Raw genomic sequence first — 22432 nt, 5'->3', positions numbered from 1 at the left:
TAGTATTTAATTAAACATTAAAACCTTAGATTATTACGAGTGATAGTCTTATTTGATATCTTAGTCATATTCGATATAAAAAGTCACCTCGTTAACCAAAATATAAACATTTTTTACAAACAAAAATAGAAAATGATACAAAGTTTAAGAACCGAATAGAATTTAAAATAAGTAAAAAGATTTGAAACTAGAAATAATTTAAAATAAAACTCAAATATGAAGATAAAAGGACAACTTTTTGAAACAAAATAAGTCCATTTTAGCTAGCTAGAAAAAGAAAAATAGTTTAATAAACTATACTTTAAAGATAAAATTTAATTACGTGGCAGCGCGTGAATGAAACAACGTCAGGACGAAAACGGGAAGAGAAAAAATGAATGCTTTGACGAGGAAGGGAAACGACCACACAATCATTTGTGAATTTTGAATTTCCAATAATATTCTCTCTCCTCATTAAAAACGTGTCACGTTTTCATAAGCCAAAATACATACTTTTAATGAAACACACCGCAGGCAATAGAACCTCAGTTGTTTTCCTTTTTTTATGTATATTTCCAAGAAACCCCATAAGGCTGGGGCCACGGATAAGGCTACTAAGCATAAGGCGTAAAAATGAAACCAACGGTTAGGATTACTTACCTCACCTTCATCTGACGGTTCGCATTGCAAGTTCATTTTTCCCTTCACATTTCCCCGCCCTTTCTCTCTCTTCTCTCCTCCCTTTCTCTCACTTCAACAGCAATTTTCACACTCGAAAATTTCTTCCAGGTGCACTGCTCACAACCATAAAATTTTCTTTTAAGAAATTGTTTTAGGTTTTTTTTTTTTTTTATGTTTGTTTGTATAGATGATAATAGGAAAAATATATAGTTCGATTTGTAGATTTTGATTTTGGTTTCGATTTTCTAGAGGTTTGAAATGTCATCGGTAGAGTTTTTAAGTCCGGTAATTCGAACCAAGTTTCATCTCGATTCGAATTGTAATCTTCGTTGTTGGAATGGATTGGGTTTTTTTCGTTGTAAATCGAGGGTATATCACCAGAATTCAAACCGTTTTGTTCCGAATTTGGTGCCCTTTCCCTCTGTAAAGTTGTATAGATTATCGTCTTCGAAAAATTCTGACAGACTTAATCTTTGGGGAGGTTTAGCGGGAAATTTCGGGTCTAGGAATGTCAAGATATGTGCAAATGGTAGGGATAGTGATTCTACAGGTGGTTCGGGGGAGAAGAGTGAAGCTAAACCAAATGAAACTCAGGGAGTGAGTAAGAACACAACGAATTCTGGTTCTTCGTCGAACCGGAGGAGAGAGAAGCAGGGAAAAGGAGGAGGTTGGTGGTGGTCTAAAGGTGGAAAATGGCGGTGGCAGCCTATAGTTCAAGCCCAAGAGATTGGAATTTTGCTTCTACAGCTGGGGATTGTAATTTTTGTTATGCGGTTGCTTCGTCCCGGGATTCCATTACCAGGGTCCGAGCCGAGAACACCAACGACATTCGTAAGCGTCCCTTATAGTGACTTCTTAAGCAAGATTAACAGTAATAACGTGCAGAAGGTGGAAGTTGATGGGGTGCACATCATGTTTAAGTTGAAGTCTGAACCAGGGACTCAGGAAAGTGAAATCATTAGTGGAAGCAAGCTGCAGGAATCAGATTCATTGATAAGAAGTGTCAATCCGACTAAAAGAATAGTTTATACAACCACGAGGCCAAGTGATATTAAAACACCTTATGATAAGATGCTCGAAAATGCAGTGGAATTTGGGTCACCAGATAAGCGGTCGAATGGATTCTTGAACTCTGCATTGGTGAGTTTCAATTGTTTTGTTATACTACTAACTATTTTTCTATAACTAAATGGGCATTAATCTCATGTTCTATGTATCTGATATTGTTTAAAAAAATGACCAAATTCAAGTTTTGGATAAGAAAGGAGTGGTTATTATTTTGCTACAACAAGAATAAGTGGATTCAGTGGCATCTAAATGTCTGTCGGAGCTCATGTAACTTACATATAAATGATAACTTCAATACAATACACACCTTCACAATTGTATGTATAATGAAATGCACGTTCTTACAATGTCATATCTGAATAAAAGAATGTGAACGATGGAAAGCAAGAATTCAACTGTAACATTGTTTTTTTTTTACGTCTCTTGTGTGCTTGAACTGTCCCATGTATTCCAGAGTTGTAAAGCTGCAAAATATATACATGTTTCGTAATTTCCAGATAGCTTTGTTCTATGTTGCTGTGCTTGCTGGGCTTCTCCACCGGTTTCCTGTTACCTTTTCACAGGTATGAGATGGAAAACTTCTTTCTGTTGCAACTTCTGGATTGTACTCTCTTTATTCTGATCGGACTCCTGCTTCTATTTAGCATACAGCTGGTCAAATTAGGAACCGTAAGTCTGGGGGTTCTGGTGGGGCAAAAGTCTCTGAACAAGGTGAATCAATTACTTTTGCTGATGTGGCTGGCGTTGATGAGGCTAAAGAGGAGCTAGAAGAAATCGTGGTATGTTAGACATGGATTTAGTTCTTTCTTATCCCAATTATGTCGTTAGTTATGTCGATAGTCTTTTTGAAGTTCTCATTTATTTGGGAAATGGTTTTTATAAGGTAATAATGTGATATAAGTATACTTCACAGGAATTTTTAAGGAACCCAGATAGGTATATTCGACTTGGTGCTCGGCCTCCTCGAGGTGTCCTCCTGGTGAGTTTTAATGGAAGAATATTCATGACTATTGGGGTTAATTTGTCAGAACTGCGTGTATTCATAATCCACTTTTAAAATAAAATTTCAGAGTTTATTCTTATTCTTTAAAATGGAAGTTGTTAATTTATAAGTTATTAACCGTTGGCTGGTCCAATGATCTAAAGTCAGTGCAAGCCATAAATCGATAACTCTTAGGCATGGGTTTAAATTATAGAGGCAACCTAATTAAAACATCAAATATCTTACAAATTGTTTGTTGGAGACTCGAGAGTTATGGCTATCTCTTGAGATTGGTGACATTGGTCTATATGGGTGTAAACTATGCTAGCTTGCTTAGGACTTAAAATTATTAAAGAATTGAATAAATCAAGTTGTTTGGTTAATGCGCTAATAAAACATTGCAGTATTTCTTGCTCATTTGATAATAAAACTTGTAAGGTTGAAGTTTTTTTCAAGTCTTATTGTGGAACTTTGAAGTGATTTTTGGGTCGCTGATCTATAGTGCTTTTAGTGCTTTCTACCATCAAAATTTGTGAAGGTTTGGCTTTAACAAACAGTGATATCGTTTAACCTCATTTTTCTTTCGCAAATTGGTCATAGAAAGCAAACTTATAGTTAAGTCCTCTATACACTTCTCTACTTGGCCTTCTTCTCCTTTCAATATGACACTCCGAGTCCTATTTGAATAGAATGTTATGCTAGTTTGGCTAGGTGTCGCTGTCTACTCATTCGAGTATATTTCAGCTTATATCCTGCTCTATTCGTATACTTGGAAACAATTATATGGGCTATAGATGATGCAAACTGGTACAAACCACCCTTGCTGGTGGACTGGTTTCTTACATTCCTTTTATTTATTTATTTTTTCATTGTATCAGGTGGGTCTACCGGGGACAGGTAAGACTCTTTTAGCGAAGGCAGTCGCTGGGGAAGCTGAAGTACCCTTTATAAGTTGTTCTGCTAGTGAGTTTGTAGAACTATATGTTGGCATGGGTGCCTCTCGTGTGAGGGATCTCTTTGCACGAGCAAAGAAAGAGGCACCATCAATTATCTTTATCGACGAGGTTAGACACAGTGATCGTGACTATTGAAAACCTAGTGCAATCTTTAAAATTCTCATGGATGAACCCCCACGTTTTTGTAGATCGATGCTGTAGCAAAAAGTCGAGATGGTAAATTCCGTATTGTCAGCAACGACGAGAGGGAGCAAACCTTGAATCAGTTGCTTACTGTAGGTTTCCATGCGTGAGTCTTCAGCTTCCAAAATATATCACGTTAGCCAATTAGAAATGAGTTCAACGAGTTTTAAATTCTTTTGTAGGAGATGGATGGGTTTGACAGCAACTCTGCTGTCATTGTTCTTGGTGCTACCAATCGATCAGATGTCTTAGACCCTGCTCTTCGCCGACCTGGAAGATTTGACCGTGTTGTTATGGTTTGTGACCTGTATTATAGTTCTGTTACTTGTCCAAGTTGAATGATGATAAAGTTAATCTCACCTTTGTTTTGCTTTTTTCTTTTTCTTCCCCTTTGTACTCTATTTGTTTAACATTCTAGGTGGAAACACCCGACAGAACTGGAAGGGAGGCAATTTTAAAAGTACATGTTACCAAGAAAGAGCTCCCCCTTGCAGATGATGTCAACCTCAGTGATATTGCTTCTATGACCACAGGATTTACTGGGTATTTTGAATTCCCTTTCTATCATTTCATGAGACGTGTTTCTAGTTCATGGATCTTAATTGTTTGTGATCTAATGGTATGATTTGAATCGTATTGAAACTTATACGTACTGCAGGGCAGATCTTGCAAACCTGGTTAATGAAGCTGCTCTTTTGGCTGGAAGACAGAACAAAATTGTGGTAGAAAAAGATGATTTTATTCAAGCAGTGGAGAGATCGATAGCTGTAAATCTCTCTCCCTCTTACACACACACCATACACGCATGCATGTCTCAAAACATTCTTTTTCAAGGGATAAGCCGCTGTAATAATATAACAGTTGATTCTCCATTTTATAGATGTACGATAGTTTGCAATAATATCTGTCTGATATAATATATATTAGACAGATATTAGTGGAGGGGTGCTCTAGAATGAAAGGCAATGTGCCTTGTATGCAAATGGATGAAAACTATCATTATTATTTTTTAGTAATCGAAGGAAATTGTTTGCTGCAGGGCATAGAGAAGAAGACCGCCAAATTGCAAGGAAGTGAGAAGACTGTAGTTGCGCGACATGAGGTTGGTCATGCAGTTGTTGGCACAGCTGTTGCAAATCTTCTACCTGGACAGCCACGTGTAGAGGTATAAATAGAACTATTATCGTGCAATAAAAATTTGAACCTAATCAAATCAGAGTTAGAGATAGTGTCTATTTAAAAGGACTTGTCACAGACATTCATTCGTCTCATTTGACTATGTTTGGGGACAGTTAGATCATCTTTTAGTCATTTGATATAAAATAGTTTGATTAATAACCATAATAATTCAAAATTTCATTTTGATTTGATTTAGAAGCAATATGGTTTAGAAAGATGATTTAATTATTCATTGTTATGTGTTTGTTTTCAACTCAGTCATCCATTCTGGTTCTGACATTTCACCTGTTGGTTACAGACATAGATGTAGTTCTGTTTTGTTATTAGGGATTCAGGATCATTTGAGTAGTTTAGCTTGTCTTATCTATGAATCAGAATAAGTTATCAGTCTAATTTTTTCATATAACCTATTGAGTGTGATTGGTCTAATTATTTTAGGATATAATTTTTTTAATACATACTATTGGTCCACTTTTAAGTCCAATAATTTTTTCATTTAACCTGTTGAGAACACCGTTCTTTTAGCATTATAAAGCTGTTGGTCTGTGTCATGTTCGTTTACTAGCTGCTAATGCAGAGTAACCTTGAATTCATCTGCCTTAGTCAAGCTTTTGTTGGGATGCTGTTTTTCCTGTGTTTTTTGGTCATCATGCTAGACATATTTTATCATTAGAGCTTATTGCTGGTTGTCTTTTAATTTGCCAGTTGGAAAACTTAGCTCTAGACCGAGCAATCACTGCTGTTTTACTATTGTATTGACTAATTGATTTGACTTGTTCCGTATGCGTAAGTGGATTATTGATTGTTAGGTACTAAAACTCTAGTCTTACTTTAGTTTATGAGGTTGATTATATTCTAAGTTTAGTCCCCGCACTTAAGGTAAAATCATTTCATGGATATATTTCTCAGAAATTGAGCATACTACCAAGGTCAGGAGGAGCACTTGGGTTTACCTATATTCCTCCTACAAATGAAGATAGATATTTGCTTTTCATTGATGAATTGCGTGGCCGTTTGGTTACACTTCTGGGAGGACGTGCAGCAGAAGAAGTAGCCTTTTCAGGTCGTATTTCAACCGGTGCACTTGATGATATCAGACGAGCAACTGACATGGCGTACAAGGCAGTGGCTGAGTATGGTCTGAACCAAACAATAGGCCCCGTGTCAATGGCAACACTCTCTGGTGGCGGGATTGATGAGTCTGGGGGAGCTGCCCCTTGGGGAAGGGACCAGGTTCTTAATTTCTCTACAGTTTCTTTCTAATATTTAATTTAATTGTATATGTTTCTATGCTGTCCATATTCATTATAATATATGCAGCAGGGACATCTTGTTGATCTTGTTCAAAGAGAGGTTAAAGCATTGCTACAATCTGCCCTTGAGATTGCGCTTTCAGTTGTGCGTGCAAATCCAGATGTCTTGGAAGGTCTTGGTGCTCATTTAGAAGGTGATATTATATGCTTGGGATGAGAATATTATTACCATGTGTCGCTGTTTTCTTTCTTTGTTTTGGTTTTTCAAAAATTTGATAGAACTAGCATTAGAGATAATCAGTTGTCGTCTCTCGTTTGGTGTAAAAGGATAGTCTAGGCAGTGACTCAAACTAAATGAAAACCTTGGCAGAAAACAATTACAAAACTTGAGTCAAACACAAAGAAATCCTTATCTATCACAAAACTTGAAAAAGAATAGAAGATGTAATTTTTCATTTCTAATTTATGTTTCCTCTTACAGAAAAAGAAAAAGTAGAAGGCGAAGAACTACAACAGTGGTTGAGAATGGTTGTTGCACCAAAAGAATTGACCATCTTCGTAAGAGGCAAGCAAGAATCCCTTCTCCCAGTACAGTCAGTGAACTCAGCCCCGGCTTCATAGCCCATAATGTATAATTCTTGTATACTTAGAGTAAACCAAATCTCGGCGCATTCTTTACAAGAAAGATAACTGTTGGATGTGTCATCTCACAACATGGCAGAAAAAATAGGTACAAAACAAAACAGCCGCCGCAGCTGCCTAAGCTCCTTGTTTTCAAGCTGTGTTCCAGTATGTTGCCATGTCAACTTTAATGTTCTCAATCAGCTATGCATTGGCCACAATTCTAACAGTATCCAACTTCATATCTGTAATTTATTACCCAGCTGTGTACACCCTACTGTACTGTAAATATATAGCATTTCCATAAGTTACAAATGTATGAAGGTCTGGGTGATTTTTACTACATATACTCTAAAAAGTTGTCAGTCGTTCATCATTCAACAAGAATTTCTGCATTTTCTATGTCGACTTTTATTGATATAACCTTTCTCTTTGGCCTAGCAAAGTTAAAACTGCATAATGTACTTGTTGATTATTTACTGGTACTCCCAAAATGTTACTAGTCATTCATCCAAGTAACAAGTGCATGAGCTCATCTCTCTACAACAATTGAGTCATTTTACTTATTCTCCTAGAAGTTATAAGCCATTCATCTTTTAATAGGAATTCGTGCATTTTCAATATTGACTTCTTTCATCTTTGTTGTCTCCATCTATTATGTAATAAACACATTAATAAGGTTTAGTAGTTTACGAGTTTCTTTTACACTCAAATGTTGTAAGAACAGTCAAGTTATTTTATGAGACTAGTCAAAGTGTTCGTAAGTTGATTCAAATGTTCATATTGTCAAAAAAAAAAAAATGTTGAATAACATTAATTTTTAAGAACAAAGTTACAAATGCAAATTTTACATCCACTCCCAATAGTTACCAATCATTCATCATTCAAGAGGAATTTTTGCATTTTTCTAGTTTGGCATTTGTTGATCATAATTTCTTTGATTGTCTCTATCTCTCTATCTGAGCATTATTTGCATCTGTTAGGAAGATTGAGCTTTGCTGTGGTGATCTCATCCACAAATGTGAAGGTGAAAGTGAGATTTTTGGGTGTGCTGATGATATTTTGGAAGCACAACTAAATATCAATGTTGCTTTCTGAAACAAATAAATAAATGATCAGATTTTGAGGGACCATAATGCAAGAATTCATCATGAATTGATTGAAATTTCCCTTTTGGTATATGATCGTATGAGTACACATTTGTATAGCCTATGTGCAAGAAGTGAATGCCTAGAATATGTATAAATGAATTGGAATTTTATGACAAATGCGAAGATTTCAAGTGAAAATTGTCACAATAAGTTAAATTTATGGTTATGATTAAATCTATCTTTTTTGTTCATCTACTTTACTATTCATTTTATTTTGGTTCACAATGCTAATAAATGTCTAAATTTTATATCTAATGCTTTCGAAAAACCTTTAAATTTAGTGTCTTTAGTCAGAATATTAACTATGTAAATATATTTCGAAGATTACTTTCAAAATCAAAAGCTAACAAATAGCTTCTTTTGTCTCTCTTTTTTCTTTTTTTGAGAAAAATTAGCAAACTTCTACTACACTCATTAAGGATTAAATTTGTAACTTCAACTGGCCATACCATCATGTAAAATTTCATATTATTTTAGTCTATATGTTTTTAATTGTTCAATTTTAGTTCTTATTGTATAAATCTTAAAAATTATCTCAATTGCAATTTCATTGTTGTCTTTTCTTAAACCGTTGAGTTTTCAAAGATAAAATTTAGACAATTTTTTTAGGTAGATAAATAAAAAATTTCTATATCAAAGGATAATCTTAAGAGGATGTCAAAGCGACAAAAACATGAACTGTTTTATTCTTCTCTATAGAGAACATGAGGTTCAACCTTCCGATGCACAAATGACTGCAACTTCCAACTGATTAATCATTCTTTCCTCTCGATAGATTTGAAGTGACTCAAAAGTGCATGACCTTCATGATCACAAGAGTCCAATCACACGAGAATCCAATTGAACCTTCCTCTACCCACTTGTCCAACCACGTCCCATTGACATTGAGTTTTCAACTACCAATATCCAAAGGACTCCATTCTCATAGCATGTCTTATGACTATATACTTATGCCTAATGACGGTATTGTGTCGACTTTTTTACATGTGTATTGGTGAGAAATTAAAGAGAGATATCCATATACTTCCATTTTCTATAACTTCAAATTTGTTAGTTAAATTTTATTTATGGTTAATCTTTATAAATATAATAAAATCCATCGAAATAATAAAATAAAAAGATCTATATAAATTTTCATAAATTTCAAATTTGCTCTTATATTCGCAGACGACACTTTTTCTTTTTTCTTATCATTTGCTATTTATACATCTTCTCTTTCAATTTTTTTTTGTTGCTTCTTCTTTCTATTTTTATTTTTATTCCAGATTTCTTCGGCTCATTCGTTCATCTTCTTTTGGTAAATAAAATATAGATTTCTTCCAAGATTTTCTTTCTTCTATTTTTATTCATATTCTTTTTCTTTCTTTCTTTCTTATAGTCACTCTTCCATAATATCAAGATCGTTTAAATGTTACTTTGATATGATCTATGTTTAGATTTGAAGTATTTTTCTCATCATTAAAAAGAACTACACGATCGTATTCATTTAGAAGAAGAATTGTACGTACGCGTGTAGCCGATTAATCACGTGTTGAGTGAAACATTTTTTATATTTTTGCTAATAGACCTATATATTGTTTTCATTTTTAAAATTGATATGTAAATATTTTGGTTTGTTATATATATATATTTTTTTTGGAAAAAAACTCCTTTATTTATTTGTCGTTAAGTATTAATTTCTTTTTTTTAGTACTTTTATTACCATTGTGGCCTTGTTTTGCTCCTCAATTTAGATATTTATTATTTGTGGTTTATTTATTTCTTTTGTTTTCGGGACAAGTGATGTTTGGGATATTAAAGTAAAGGAAAAAAAAGAGAGATATTTTGATTGTCAAAATGTCAGAAATATCTAAACCCGGAGCTTCTGCCACGTAGGCATCACTTTCATTACCTTTTATAAAAAGTACGAATTGAACCTTCATGACACTGCTCCCCTGCTCCCTTATATAAAACCCAATCCTCTTCCATGCTCAGTATTATCTTCACTCTTTGCTCGAACCGCGTGTTTAACAGATAAGATTCAACTCACAAGCATTCATCGCTAGGTTCTTCCAAACAAAAACCCTACATCTTTTCCATTTCGCCTCCTTAATTCTCTCATATTTCTGTATCTTAATCCATTCTAAAACTACATTTTAATGCACTGCCTTGTGTTCTGTATTCCACTATCTGTTATCGTTTTATTGCGTTTTCTTTGATCAGATCGCTTTGTTGTTGCATGAACTGCTGAGTTCGTTTGATGATTTTGTTTGCGCTTCAGTTTTCATCGTTTGCCGTCCAGATTGTTTGATTGGCGAGAGTGAAGTGAAAATTCTGTATGATATTGGAGCGTTTCGTGTAAAATCTGTCTTGTTTTTTCTATTATCTGTATTTTAGTGATTTGTTTTTTCGTTGACGATTTTGTATGACGTAAAGATATTGTCCATTTTAAAGGATTTTCTTCCACTTGTTGCTAGAGATCTTAGATTGAGCTTTCATTCGGCTGTATTTTGATGATGCTTTTTGTGTTTTTTTTTTCCTTTCTTTCTTTAGCTTTTGCGGACTCATGGAGTCTATTTCTGAACGACATCTTAAGATGTTTAAGATGCTTATTTGCTTTTTTCTATTTTTGGTATGACGGGGTCGAGTCTGATTTTGAACGACATGTTAATATTTATGATATTTTTGAAGCTAGTTGTGCTTGATTCTGAAAATTGCTTTTGATACTCGAGAAACTTTTTTGTTTTCTTCAATGGTAGGATTTTGACCATTATTATTATTATTTTTTAAAATTTTCTAGATCAAATATGGCGTCAGTTCATGCTACTATAACACCGGCTGTTGGTAAGAGTGTGAACCGTTCCTCTCCTACGAAATCACTTAATACTGCCTTCTTGCCTGGGTTTGACGTGGTTGGGCGTGTTGCCAGTGCATGCAAGGACTTACACCCTTCATCAATTACCTTAGCTCCTAGAGCCACTTTAACCTTTGATCCCCCTGAAACTAGTACAGAGAAAGCCAAGAACAGTAAACATACAATTGATCCTTCATCTCCTGATTTTCTGCCACTTCCTTCATTTGAGCAGTGTTTCCCAAAAAGCACAAAAGAACACAAGTGAGTGAATTTACTGGTGTATCATGGTTTTTGTAATTGTTCAAAACCAGTAGATGATGACCATCCATTTTCAATTATTGATGCGTAATCTGTTATGCAGGGAAGTCGTTCATGAAGAAACTGGGCATGTGCTCAAAGTACCTTTTCGTCGGGTTCATTTATCTGGTGATGAACCAAACTTTGATAATTATGACACCAGTGGTCCTCAAAACATCAACCCCCGTATTGGTAAGATGAGCAGTTTTTGGTTGTGTTCCAAGACTCGTTTTTGCTATATTTGTGTTGTCGCAGTGGCACATATTGGTTTTGTTTGTTAGTTCTTAATTGTTCATGAATTTTTATTTTTACTCAAAATATTTTAGGTGAAAACTATTTGAAGTCCAGTTGTTGTAGATATAAATTATAGTTCTTTTTATTTGCTTTTATGTAGTGAACTGAGTTCTTCTATTTGGACATACGTGTCTATTATCTCAAGTCTGCAGTATAAGAGGGCTATTTTCCCCCTTTAAACTTAGATACCAACTAGTGTCAAACTGAAATCTTGTAGCTGTGGGCCTATTTGACTACGTAGAGAAAAATAAATGGCGGCAAGTGCAATTGCTTTCTATGATGGAAACTAAGTCCCTTTGATATTTTATTACACTTCTTTGTAATTCAATATCTGTATATGATGCTTTCTGACTTCCATGACACAACAATCCAAACTAGCATACTTGTTACCTGTGTTTCAATTTACATTGTTTCTGACAATCAAGAATGTTGCACAGGATTGCCAAAACTTAGGAAGGACTGGGTTGATAGGAGGGACAAATTAGGTGCTCCAAGATGCACACAGATGTATTATGCCAAGCAAGGAATCATTACTGAGGAAATGTTGTTTTGTGCCACTCGTGAGAAGCTTGACCCAGAGTTTGTGAGGTCAGAGGTTGCTCGAGGGCGGGCAATCATCCCTTCCAACAAGAATCATTTGGAGTTGGAGCCCATGATTGTGGGTAGAAATTTCTTGGTCAAAGTAAATGCAAATATTGGAAACTCCGCTGTAGCAAGTTCTATTGAAGAAGAAGTTTATAAAGTCCAATGGGCGACCATGTGGGGAGCTGATACTGTAATGGACCTCTCTACTGGTCGTCACATACATGAGACCCGTGAGTGGATATTGCGTAATTCATCTGTACCCGTAGGAACTGTTCCCATATATCAGGCACTTGAGAAAGTGAATGGAATAGCTGAAAATCTCACCTGGGAAATTTTCAGGGAAACACTGATTGAACAAGCTGAGCAGGGTGTAGATTATTTTACCATTCATGCTGGGGTCTTACTTCGATACATCCCTCTAACAGCAAAAAGAATGACAGGAATTGTATCACGTGGAGGATCTATTCATGCAAAGTGGTGTTTGGCTCATCATAAGGAAAATTTCGCTTATGAACACTGGGATGACATACTTGACATCTGTAATCAGTATGATATATCCCTATCAATTGGTGATGGGCTGAGACCTGGTTCAATTTATGATGCCAACGACACTGCTCAATTTGCAGAGCTCCTAACTCAGGGCGAACTGACTCGTAGAGCATGGGAAAAAGATGTGCAGGTAATGAATATAAATCTCTCTTGCTTACATACATGCATGTGTTCATAATCACACCTATCCATTTGAGTGCAAACCTTCTTACTCCTAGTTGTATGCATTCAAAATAACATCTTGTTGTTGTAACATTTGTAAGAACCACTCTAGGGCTTACCTAGTACAGTCAGTTTCATGCATGTTCAAACATTTTTGCATGAATCGTCGGGAATTTAAGAGCCTCTCAAGCAGTTTCTTATGATTTCATCACTACTCTTTACTGGTTTGGTGGAGACCTTTAATTTACAATACAGGACACATCTCTTAAATAGCAGATTCTTTTCCCACAATTAGTTTTATGGGAGTATATGTTAAAATGTGGAACTTACATTGTCATTTTTGGAAGCAGGAAATGTTATTTCTTCCATGTTACTAACTAGTGACCACATACTTGATTTTCAGGTAATGAATGAAGGACCTGGGCATATCCCAATGCATAAGATCCCTGAAAACATGCAAAAACAGCTTGAGTGGTGTAATGAAGCTCCTTTTTACACTCTTGGTCCTTTGACTACAGATGTAGCCCCTGGATATGACCACATTACCTCTGCCATTGGAGCTGCCAATATTGGTGCTCTTGGCACGGCCCTTCTCTGTTATGTTACACCGAAAGAGCATCTAGGTTTGCCAAATCGAGATGATGTGAAGGCTGGAGTAATAGCATATAAGATAGCTGCTCATGCAGCTGATCTAGCCAAAGGTCACCCACATGCTCAATCATGGGATGATGCACTGAGCAAGGCGAGGTTTGAGTTCCGATGGATGGATCAATTTGCTTTGTCATTGGACCCTATGACTGCCATGTCATTTCATGATGAAACCTTGCCATCAGAAGGTGCCAAGGTGGCTCACTTCTGCTCCATGTGTGGACCCAAATTCTGCTCCATGAAGATAACAGAGGATGTGCGGAAGTATGCTGAAGAACATGGGTACGGGACTGCAGAGGAAGCTCTGCAGCAAGGGATGGATGCTATGAGTGCTGAGTTCTTGGCTGCAAAGAAAACCATTAGTGGTGAACAACATGGTGAAACTGGTGGGGAAATCTACTTGCCTGCAAGCTACGTGGAGTCCCAGAAGAGGTGAAGGTTAGTAATCATAGAAACTTTTGGCTTTTGTTTTAATGTTTGGTTTTCTTATCATCGGACGAAATTTGAATAAATATTTCAATTACAGTCTTTAATTCTATTCTTGAAAAGGACTTGTTTTCCACAAGATGCATATACGAGGAACACCTTGACAAATGATGGCCTGCTCGACATAGTAATTGATTATTATTTGATCTTTAATAGGTTGGTCGCTTGGTAATAAATAGTTAGTCATGCCTAGATGAGGATGAACTCTACGTAGAAAATGCTTGGAATGACTTTTCAAGTGCAAGAGTATTCATGTCCTAAAAAAGTGATTTTTAAGTATTTGGAAAATCATCACCAGTGGTCCCTTAGTAAGGCTGTGGAGTAAAGGTCTTGCTATCTTTTCCTCAAAACTTGTCTTATGGAATTTCTAATTTTGAAGGATCATTGCCCGGACTAAATTTGGCTAAGACATGGGGTTTTGTGATGTTATTTTGAAAGCAGAATGCAGTCGATAGTGTTCCTCTTTATGATAAGTTCTACCAAGAGCGAGGAGAAATAATGTTTTAGCAATTGCTTCGTTACTTCCTTGTGTTGGTTCTTATAGGTATACCAATGCAGGACCGTTCGTGAAGGAGAAAGGGGTGGAAGTGCAGGAGATTTATCGGCGATGATTAGACGACCAGACCAGAAAATTGATACCTGCTTGAGTCTCCAGTTTCAGGCCATGGAAGAGTACTAAGTTTAGCTGCTCCGTACCTCTTTTATTGGCTGTATTTAAGTTTGTCTGCTTTGTTTCTCTACCTGTTGGAACTAAGAGGAAGTTATTGCTTTGCTTGATGTTTTGACCTTGTCCCTTCCATCATTTTTTTCTTTTAAATTCATATATTAACATACGAAACGCACCGGGGGTGCCTCGACCAAGTGTAGCTGCTCGATCTGGAGCTAACTGGTCAGGCTGAGATAGTCCCTTTGAACCTGAACAGGATAATGCCTGCGTAGGGAGTGTGCTTTTCTGTTTTTTTGTATACAGGAACGACGCTGCTATGTTCGTGACCATTGTTTTGGTCGAGGATTCATTCGAGCCTTCATTTCTTAACAAAGGGAACAACTGAAGGCGGGAGATTCTAACCTCCTCATTTACCAAAACATTTACGAACTCCTTAACTGAAACGCCTATATTCACATTTTACCCTTTGGCAAAGCCAATAAGGATATGAAAGTGGTAAATAACAACTTAAAAATTGAAAGAAGAAAATAAAAGAAAAACCATCTTTTGATCGTGTTCATTTTGTGAAAGAAAAAAAAAACCTTGATTTTTGGCTATATAAAAGAAAACCAGTTTCTTGTTTTTAACGAAACACCGTTAGGGTTCCTATGGTATAAAGATGAAAGTAAATTTAAACAACAAATATTGATTTTGAACCTGACACATTTTGGATGTGATCCAAAGATCCGGACATGTCTAAAAGTACATACTTCGGTATCTTTAAAAAATGTTAGAAGTTTGTTTAGGCTGAAACGCCGTAAAAGCCCATGAAATTCTAAATAGTCATCCAAATATCCATATTTTTTCTAGAAGGAAATTTATACCACAAATATATACTGGATATACCGAATAGTTACTTGAGCGCATTTCAATTTTCTCAAGACTCATGTAAACAATACTTTTTATAAGACAAGAAGAAACACGGACACTTTTAATAGCGAAAGAGAATGTGCGATGATGGACAAATACTTGAAAGAAGCTTTTAGTAAAAATAAAAATTAACAAACATGACCCTTTTTGAGAGAGACTTTTCATTTTTCCTCTCATTTTCTTTTTGACTTTACCTTCTAGATAAGTATCCGGAGGTTCTTGAGATCGGATTTGCAGTTTGTTTATTAGCGCAAGAATTTCAGATCGCTTCTCCCAAGGGTTCTAAATTACTACGTGTATAATCTCGCTAAAACAAATAGATTATCAACCTGAGGATAATCTAATGTTTTTGCATTAATCCACAACTAAAAGAAATGATTAACTTGATTCTCTTTTTATTTAGTTAGCTTCTACTAATTATCTTCAAAACAGAACGCTTGGTTTCACCAAAGAAGTTTCACATGTATGTCATGACTTCTCTTTTTCTTAATTAATGTGATACCTTGTTTTGTACCTAATGTACCAAATTTTAATACATAATAAATATAAAATAACTAGATATCCGTATTTCATAACAAATATAAAACATATAACTATTTATTCTCTCTGAATGACATAATGGAAATTCATATTCTATTCTATTGAGAATCTACAAGATTCAAAATCCACATCAATAGCTCCTTGATTCATCAATTCTGAACTCTGTCTACATTTTAGATTTATAATCTTTTTACCGGCAGACCGTTATTTTCTTGTCTTATATATATATATGTATATGTTAGCACCAAGTTGAAAACAATGACATACTTTAGGGACAAGAAACTATGGTTTTGGTCTTTAGAGCAACGAAAATCAGGCAAACGTGTGAATTCAAAATAAGTAAATAAACTATTATTATATTTGGAATTTTCTTAAAAGAAAATGTAATAACGTAATTTGAATCTTTGATCAAGAAAAGCATTGACCCAGAGGGTAAACTACCGTTGACTACACAAAGGTAGTAAGCGAAATTCTGATTTTCTTTTCTAAATAAAATTGTACGGAAGACCCAATTTAGCATTGGGATTTGTTTAAACTGCAGTGAAGGTTACACTTTTTTTTTTTAATAATTTACCATAAACCATAGATAATAAGGCTATTTCTATTAGCTTGGCTTGAAGAAGGAAACTCTAATTTCCCATGGCAGTTAGACCAAATTTAACCAACCAAAACACACTAATTAAGTTAATTTCTGTGGGCAATTGATTAGGAAGGATTTAGAGAATGTTAGAGCTTTGTTTGGCACCCAAACAAAAACTTTTATTTCTCCCTTTGGCTCTTTTCTTTAGGTGCATCTATTGCCTCTTTTAGTAGGTGTGGACTAAATTTTAATACATGAAAATACTTTACACTATATATTTTTTGTTTTGTTTTATAAGTTATGTACTTAATTTTCTTTCATATGTGCACTACATCACATAGAACAATCTTTTTCTTTTTTGTGGTAGTTTTACTTTTTTACCCCCCTAAAAGCATCTTTTACCTATTGAATTTAGAGTATTTTTACTTCAACTAACTTAATTTTAAATGTAAGTGATAGAAATGATATTAGAATATAGTTAACTAACTTACTCCAATTAAATTTTAAAGAAAAATCTTTTGAAAAATATAGATCTAAAACATTCCAAGGCGAACAACACTAAGTGAACTTTGTTGATGTGTAAATCTGGTTGAGCAAATTTTAGTTGGTTCAGTCAGGTTAGCTTGAATATTAACTGTATCTATGCGTGGTAGAATTTCATATTGTTGTGGTCTCTGTATACCTTTCAAAACCTAAGTTTATAATATGAATCCAGGTAGGTCTTTATGATAAATGATCAAATGCCTATAACGAGAGAGGTATGCGTATTTCTCTATATTCATACAATTTATTCATATGATATTACAATGAAAGATCTTGACTCAGTTTTTTGGTCTTGTGGGGTCTTTTTACCCATTTTGTTCTTGCTCGAGGGTTATTAACTTAAAATAATGTTTATGAAATCAATCTCAAAGATAAGTTTCAAAACAAATTTATCCGTTTGAGAGTGGAGTTAAACTTGTTTGAAAAGTACACGATATGTACGGTAAAATGGAGCACTCTTTCTTCATAAGATTGAAGAAGACAACAAAATAATTGGAAACAAAATTGGTTATACAAAGAACATAATCAAAAGCTTTATATCATTCTTCCAAACAAAAGTGTAATTAACAGTCGACAGAAACATTTTAACTCTCAAAGTACATAAATTATGCAATAAAATCGAACTTGTTGAAGAAATATTTTAAAAATAGTAAGTGAAGGTTTTAAATTTGGAAATTGCACTAAACATCCAAAAATTGTTGTGAAGTTTCAAATGGTAATCTATTTAATTTTTTTAAGAAAATAAAAACAAAAAGAAATCAAATAGAATATCTTAATCGTAAGTGAACATTAATTGATTGCTATTAAACCTATTAAAATATTTGTTATTTACATGAGATTCTTTTAAAAAATATAACAAAGCGACAAAATATTTACATTATATTTATACTGTATACAATAATTTCGAAAACGGAAAAAGTTCAGAAGCACACCATATAAAATACCAAAAATGTCTCATTAACCACGTCGTTAACAACGCACGCGTAATATATTTACTACACGATCGTTTAAATTTGACATTGTTTGGTGCACGATTGTTTAGATATGGCTGTAGTTTATTTTTTTCAATTTTATCGTTTAATTTTATTACACGATCGTTTAATTTAATTATGTTTAAATGTGGTTACACGATCGTTTAGGTTTGGCTAAACGATTTTTTTTTAATTATTTTGCTACATGATCATTTATTTTTTTTTACGCGATCGTTTAGATTTGTTTACACGATCATTTAATTTTGGTTAAACGGTTTTTTTTTATTCTTTTGGTACACGATCGTTTAGATTTGTCTACCCAATAATTTATTTTTTTTACACGATCATTTACATTTGACTACTCCAATCTAAATGATTTTTTTAAAGATTCTTTATACACTATCTTTTAGATTTTTTTTTATTTTTTGTATAAGTTTAGATTTAATTACTCAAATTTAAACGACGTAAAAAAAGAATCAGAAAAAAAGAAAGGCGATGGAAAGAAATCGCAGCAGAAAAAAGAAGAGGATAAGAAGAAAGACGATGAATTACAACGAAGAGAAAGACGATGAAAGAATCACAACAATGAAAAGAAGAAAGGCAAGGACAAACTTAAAATATTTAAAAAGTAGGTAATTTCATAGGCTTTGTTACACGGATCGTAAATAGTTTGGTATTTTGTTACATTTATGAAAAATTCCCTTATAACCACGTGAATAATATTTTGTTGCTATTTTTTTTTTTTTCACATTTGAGATTTTGTTAATGGTAGAAATATTGATTCATGTGAAATGTCTAAAATTAAACCTATAGAAACGTACAAATATTGATGGAATTGGAAAAGTCTTAGAAGAAATTTAATACCATACTTGATACTTCTTCTAGTTGAAGTCATTTAAGGTTAACTAACCACATTATTATAATTTCATGAATTGATGTTTGAAGACAGAAGAGTTATATTCTTGTTCATTTAATGCCATGTTCAATACAACTTCAAATTCTATATATGGTGGAATTTAATCTCAAAATCCTCTTTGAATTTAAAAGGTAAGTAGAATTAATAACTTCGTGATCTTTGAATGATTAATAGTATCAAAGTTATTTTTGGAATAATTGTAAAGAAGTTAATTAATTTGGTAATTATATTGGCAACATCATTTAAAAAAACACAACATACCTTTTTATTAACATTTGTTGAAAAAAATCACATCACATCACAGTTATTTTAAGTTGGTTAATTACTTAAAATTATGTAAACTCAAATTGTAAGAATCAAAACAAAAGAATAGAAATTTAAATTTCCAAAATGGAAGAAAAAGTGAAGAATTAGAATTGAAGAGTTTACGTGTGCATGTGTGTATTTATTATTATTACTAATTTCCAAAATTTCTCAACAACCCTTCCTAAATTTTTCCCCATATTTCATCTTCACTTTATAAAATCAACTATTTTTCCATCTTCCCCACACTAAATTCACTTCCTCCTTCAAAATCTAATGGCCAACGACGACGCCGTTTTCCCCTTCCTCTCTTTTTTCCTCTTTCTCATTCTCACTTACTTCATTTGGTTCCATTTCCTCGCCCGTAAACTCACCGGTCCACCGGTATGGCCGCTCATCGGCAGCCTCCCGGCTCTCATCTCCAACCGCCGACGCCTCCACGACTGGATCGCCGGAAACCTCCGAGCCACAGGCGGCGCTGCCACTTACCAAACATGCACGGTAGCACTTCCCTTCATAGCTAAAAGACAAGGATTTTACACTGTCACGTGCCATCCTAGAAACATCGAGCACGTGCTTCGAACCCGGTTCGAAAACTACCCGAAAGGACCGGATTGGCAAGCGGCTTTTCACGATTTGTTAGGCCAAGGGATTTTCAATAGCGACGGAGAAATTTGGCTGATTCAACGGAAGACGGCGGCGCTTGAGTTCACCACGAGGACCCTCCGCCAAGCGATGGACCGTTGGGTGAATCGGACGATAAGGACGAGGTTGTGGTGTATATTGGAGAAGGCGGCGGAGTATAAGACGGCGGTGGATTTACAGGATTTGTTGCTCCGATTAACATTCGATAATATTTGTGGACTGACTTTTGGGAAAGATCCACAAACTTTGTCGCCGGAGTTGCCGGCAAATCCGTTTGCTTTGGCGTTTGATACCGCCACTGAAGCCACCCTTCAGCGCCTTCTTTACCCTGGCCTTTTATGGAGGTTTTTACTTCTTCTTTTTTTTCTATTATTATGTATTTTTTTTAAACTTCTAAATTATTATTTTTATTTCTTTTAACAAATTGCAAAAAAAGACATTTTTGAAAATTTTTAAAATTATATTTAAAAATTTCTAATTTTAAAATTTGAGTTCTTAAATTAAATAAAAAGTGTCGTCAAAATTTTTAAAGTTGTAAAATTTATAGTAATGGCATAAGTTCGAGTTAAATTTTAATATTTGTAGAAATTTAGGACTTAATTTTTTAGAACTATAAATTTGTGGGTCAGTTATTTTTCTTAAAATTATTAGATAATAATTTTTTGTTTATAACATTTCTGTCCCTACTCCATTAAGTTTGGAAAGAGGAAAATAACCAACACTTCTAAAATCGACTTTATACCTAAAATGAAGTAAACTTAAATTAACTTTTTTTTTTATCTAAATTAAAATGGGATGAAAAAACTCATCTACTTCTAAATTATTATTATCATTTATTATTATCGTTTTTATTATTTGGATATTATCATTATTATGGAATGCCAACTCAAATTTTGAAAACGTTTTTTTTTTTAATTAAAAATTCAACTTTTACTAAAAAGATAGTTGAGAAAAAAATAAATTTACTTTAGGAAAACAGAAAATAGAATAATTATCGAAGGAAACATTATTTATTAAATTAACAAATACTTAAATATATATATATTTTTTTTACTTCAACTACTTTGAAACTCTTTGATACACTTAAAGAATATTCATGAATGTTAACTTCTTCTTTTTTTGGTAAGGTTGGAGAAGGTTTTGGGCATTGGAATGGAAAGAAGGTTAAAGAAGAGTTTGAAAGTAGTTGAAGAATACATAAACGACGCTGTTGCAGCCCGTAATAAAGAATCTCCCTCCGACGACTTATTATCCCGTTTCATGAAGAAACGAGACAGCGACCGCTTCTCCACCGCCGTCCTCCACCGTATTGCCTTAAACTTCGTCCTCGCCGGTCGTGACACCTCCTCCGTGGCTCTCACGTGGTTCTTTTGGCTCGTAATGAACCACCCGGACGTGGAGGAAAAAATCCTCTCTGAAATCTCAACCGTCCTTCGCCAGACACGTGGCGACGACCCACGCCGTTGGATCGAAGAGCCGTTGGTGTTCGACGAAGCCGATAAATTGGTGTACTTAAAAGCCGCATTGGCCGAAACACTGCGTTTATACCCTTCCGTACCGGAGGATTTCAAGTATGTCGTGGCTGATGACGTGTTGCCAGATGGCACTTTTGTGCCAGCTGGTTCGACGGTGACGTATTCGATTTACTCTGTTGGGAGGATGAAGAGCATTTGGGGGGAGGATTGTACGGAGTTTAAACCGGAACGGTGGTTGTCTCCGGCCGGTGACCGGTTCGAGGGGCCAAAAGATGCTTATAAGTTTGTGGCGTTCAATGCTGGACCGAGGACTTGTTTGGGGAAAGATTTGGCTTATTTGCAAATGAAGTCTGTTGCCTCGGCCGTACTCCTCCGGTATCGGCTAATGCCGGTTCCCGGTCACCGGGTGGAACAGAAAATGTCTCTTACTCTTTTTATGAAGAATGGGCTTCGGGTTTATTTACATCCTCGCCAGCTCGGCTAGGAGGGGCGTTTTCGTCATTTCATTGGAATTCCTATTTCTGTTTTCTCAAATTATATTTGCTTTTCAGTGTACGTTTTTAAACTGCACATGGTAAATGTGTCATTTTGTTTGTTGTCATGAGGGTACAATTGTCAATGTGTTTGTCCTTTTTGTTTTTTTGTTGGTGATTAAATTGGGGAGTGGAAGTGTTTGTAATTGTTGTATTTGGTGAATTGGTGGATCTTACATATACATACAAAATTTATATTAATGCCAAATTATATTAAGTGGAACAGGACTTTATGTATACTTTTATTTTGTGTATTTTCTCAATTAATTATGTCGTTTATATTTAAAGATGCAAGCATATATATTCTACGACTATATTATATTACCACGTGCGTTGCACATTAATACTTTTTAATTTTAAAGTAATTTAATTTGGGTTAGAATACATATTTATCATTAGATAAGCTTTACTTAAATTAAGATTGAATTTTAATAAAATGTTGT

At 34.6% G+C, this 22432-nt stretch overlaps 2 protein-coding genes across 12 annotated transcripts; both read left to right on the top strand.

The window, feature by feature from the left end:
* Positions 1 to 579: 579 nt before the first annotated feature.
* LOC103497093 (phosphomethylpyrimidine synthase, chloroplastic) lies at positions 580 to 15885 on the top strand. 11 transcript variants are annotated; one of them, XM_008459167.3, is made up of 14 exons: positions 580 to 1800; positions 2226 to 2291; positions 2373 to 2507; positions 2642 to 2707; positions 3589 to 3774; positions 3855 to 3941; positions 4032 to 4145; positions 4268 to 4392; positions 4508 to 4615; positions 10839 to 11147; positions 11248 to 11375; positions 11915 to 12741; positions 13177 to 13859; positions 14466 to 14684. In XM_008459167.3, the coding sequence occupies exons 1-13, from the start codon at positions 919 to 921 to the stop codon at positions 13855 to 13857; spliced, it is 3714 nt and encodes a 1237-aa protein (XP_008457389.2). In that variant the 5' UTR covers positions 580 to 918; the 3' UTR covers positions 13858 to 13859; positions 14466 to 14684. The 11 variants fall into 11 exon arrangements, 6 of the variants coding, with proteins under 6 accessions (XP_008457389.2, XP_050936337.1, XP_016902117.2 ...); XM_051080380.1 differs by lacking the exons at positions 10839 to 11147; positions 11248 to 11375; positions 11915 to 12741; positions 13177 to 13859; positions 14466 to 14684 and adding exons at positions 4889 to 5014; positions 5938 to 6261; positions 6352 to 6475; positions 6763 to 6910; positions 7003 to 7304 and having other exon boundaries at positions 4508 to 4616; XM_017046628.2 differs by lacking the exons at positions 10839 to 11147; positions 11248 to 11375; positions 11915 to 12741; positions 13177 to 13859; positions 14466 to 14684 and adding exons at positions 4889 to 5014; positions 5938 to 6261; positions 6352 to 6475; positions 6763 to 7304 and having other exon boundaries at positions 4508 to 4616.
* A 3636-nt stretch (positions 15886 to 19521) lies between these two features.
* Positions 19522 to 22212, top strand: LOC103497092 (cytochrome P450 86A1). Its single transcript, XM_008459163.3, has 2 exons — positions 19522 to 20325; positions 21109 to 22212. Exons 1-2 carry the CDS (start codon positions 19613 to 19615, stop codon positions 21938 to 21940), a joined length of 1545 nt encoding a protein of 514 aa, XP_008457385.2. The 5' UTR covers positions 19522 to 19612; the 3' UTR covers positions 21941 to 22212.
* The last annotated feature ends 220 nt before the right edge of the window (positions 22213 to 22432 follow it).

The sequence above is a fragment of the Cucumis melo genome, chromosome 12 (assembly GCF_025177605.1).
Source record: "Cucumis melo cultivar AY chromosome 12, USDA_Cmelo_AY_1.0, whole genome shotgun sequence".
Lineage (NCBI taxonomy): Eukaryota > Viridiplantae > Streptophyta > Magnoliopsida > Cucurbitales > Cucurbitaceae > Cucumis > Cucumis melo.
This window is presented reverse-complemented; position numbering and strand designations above follow the sequence as displayed.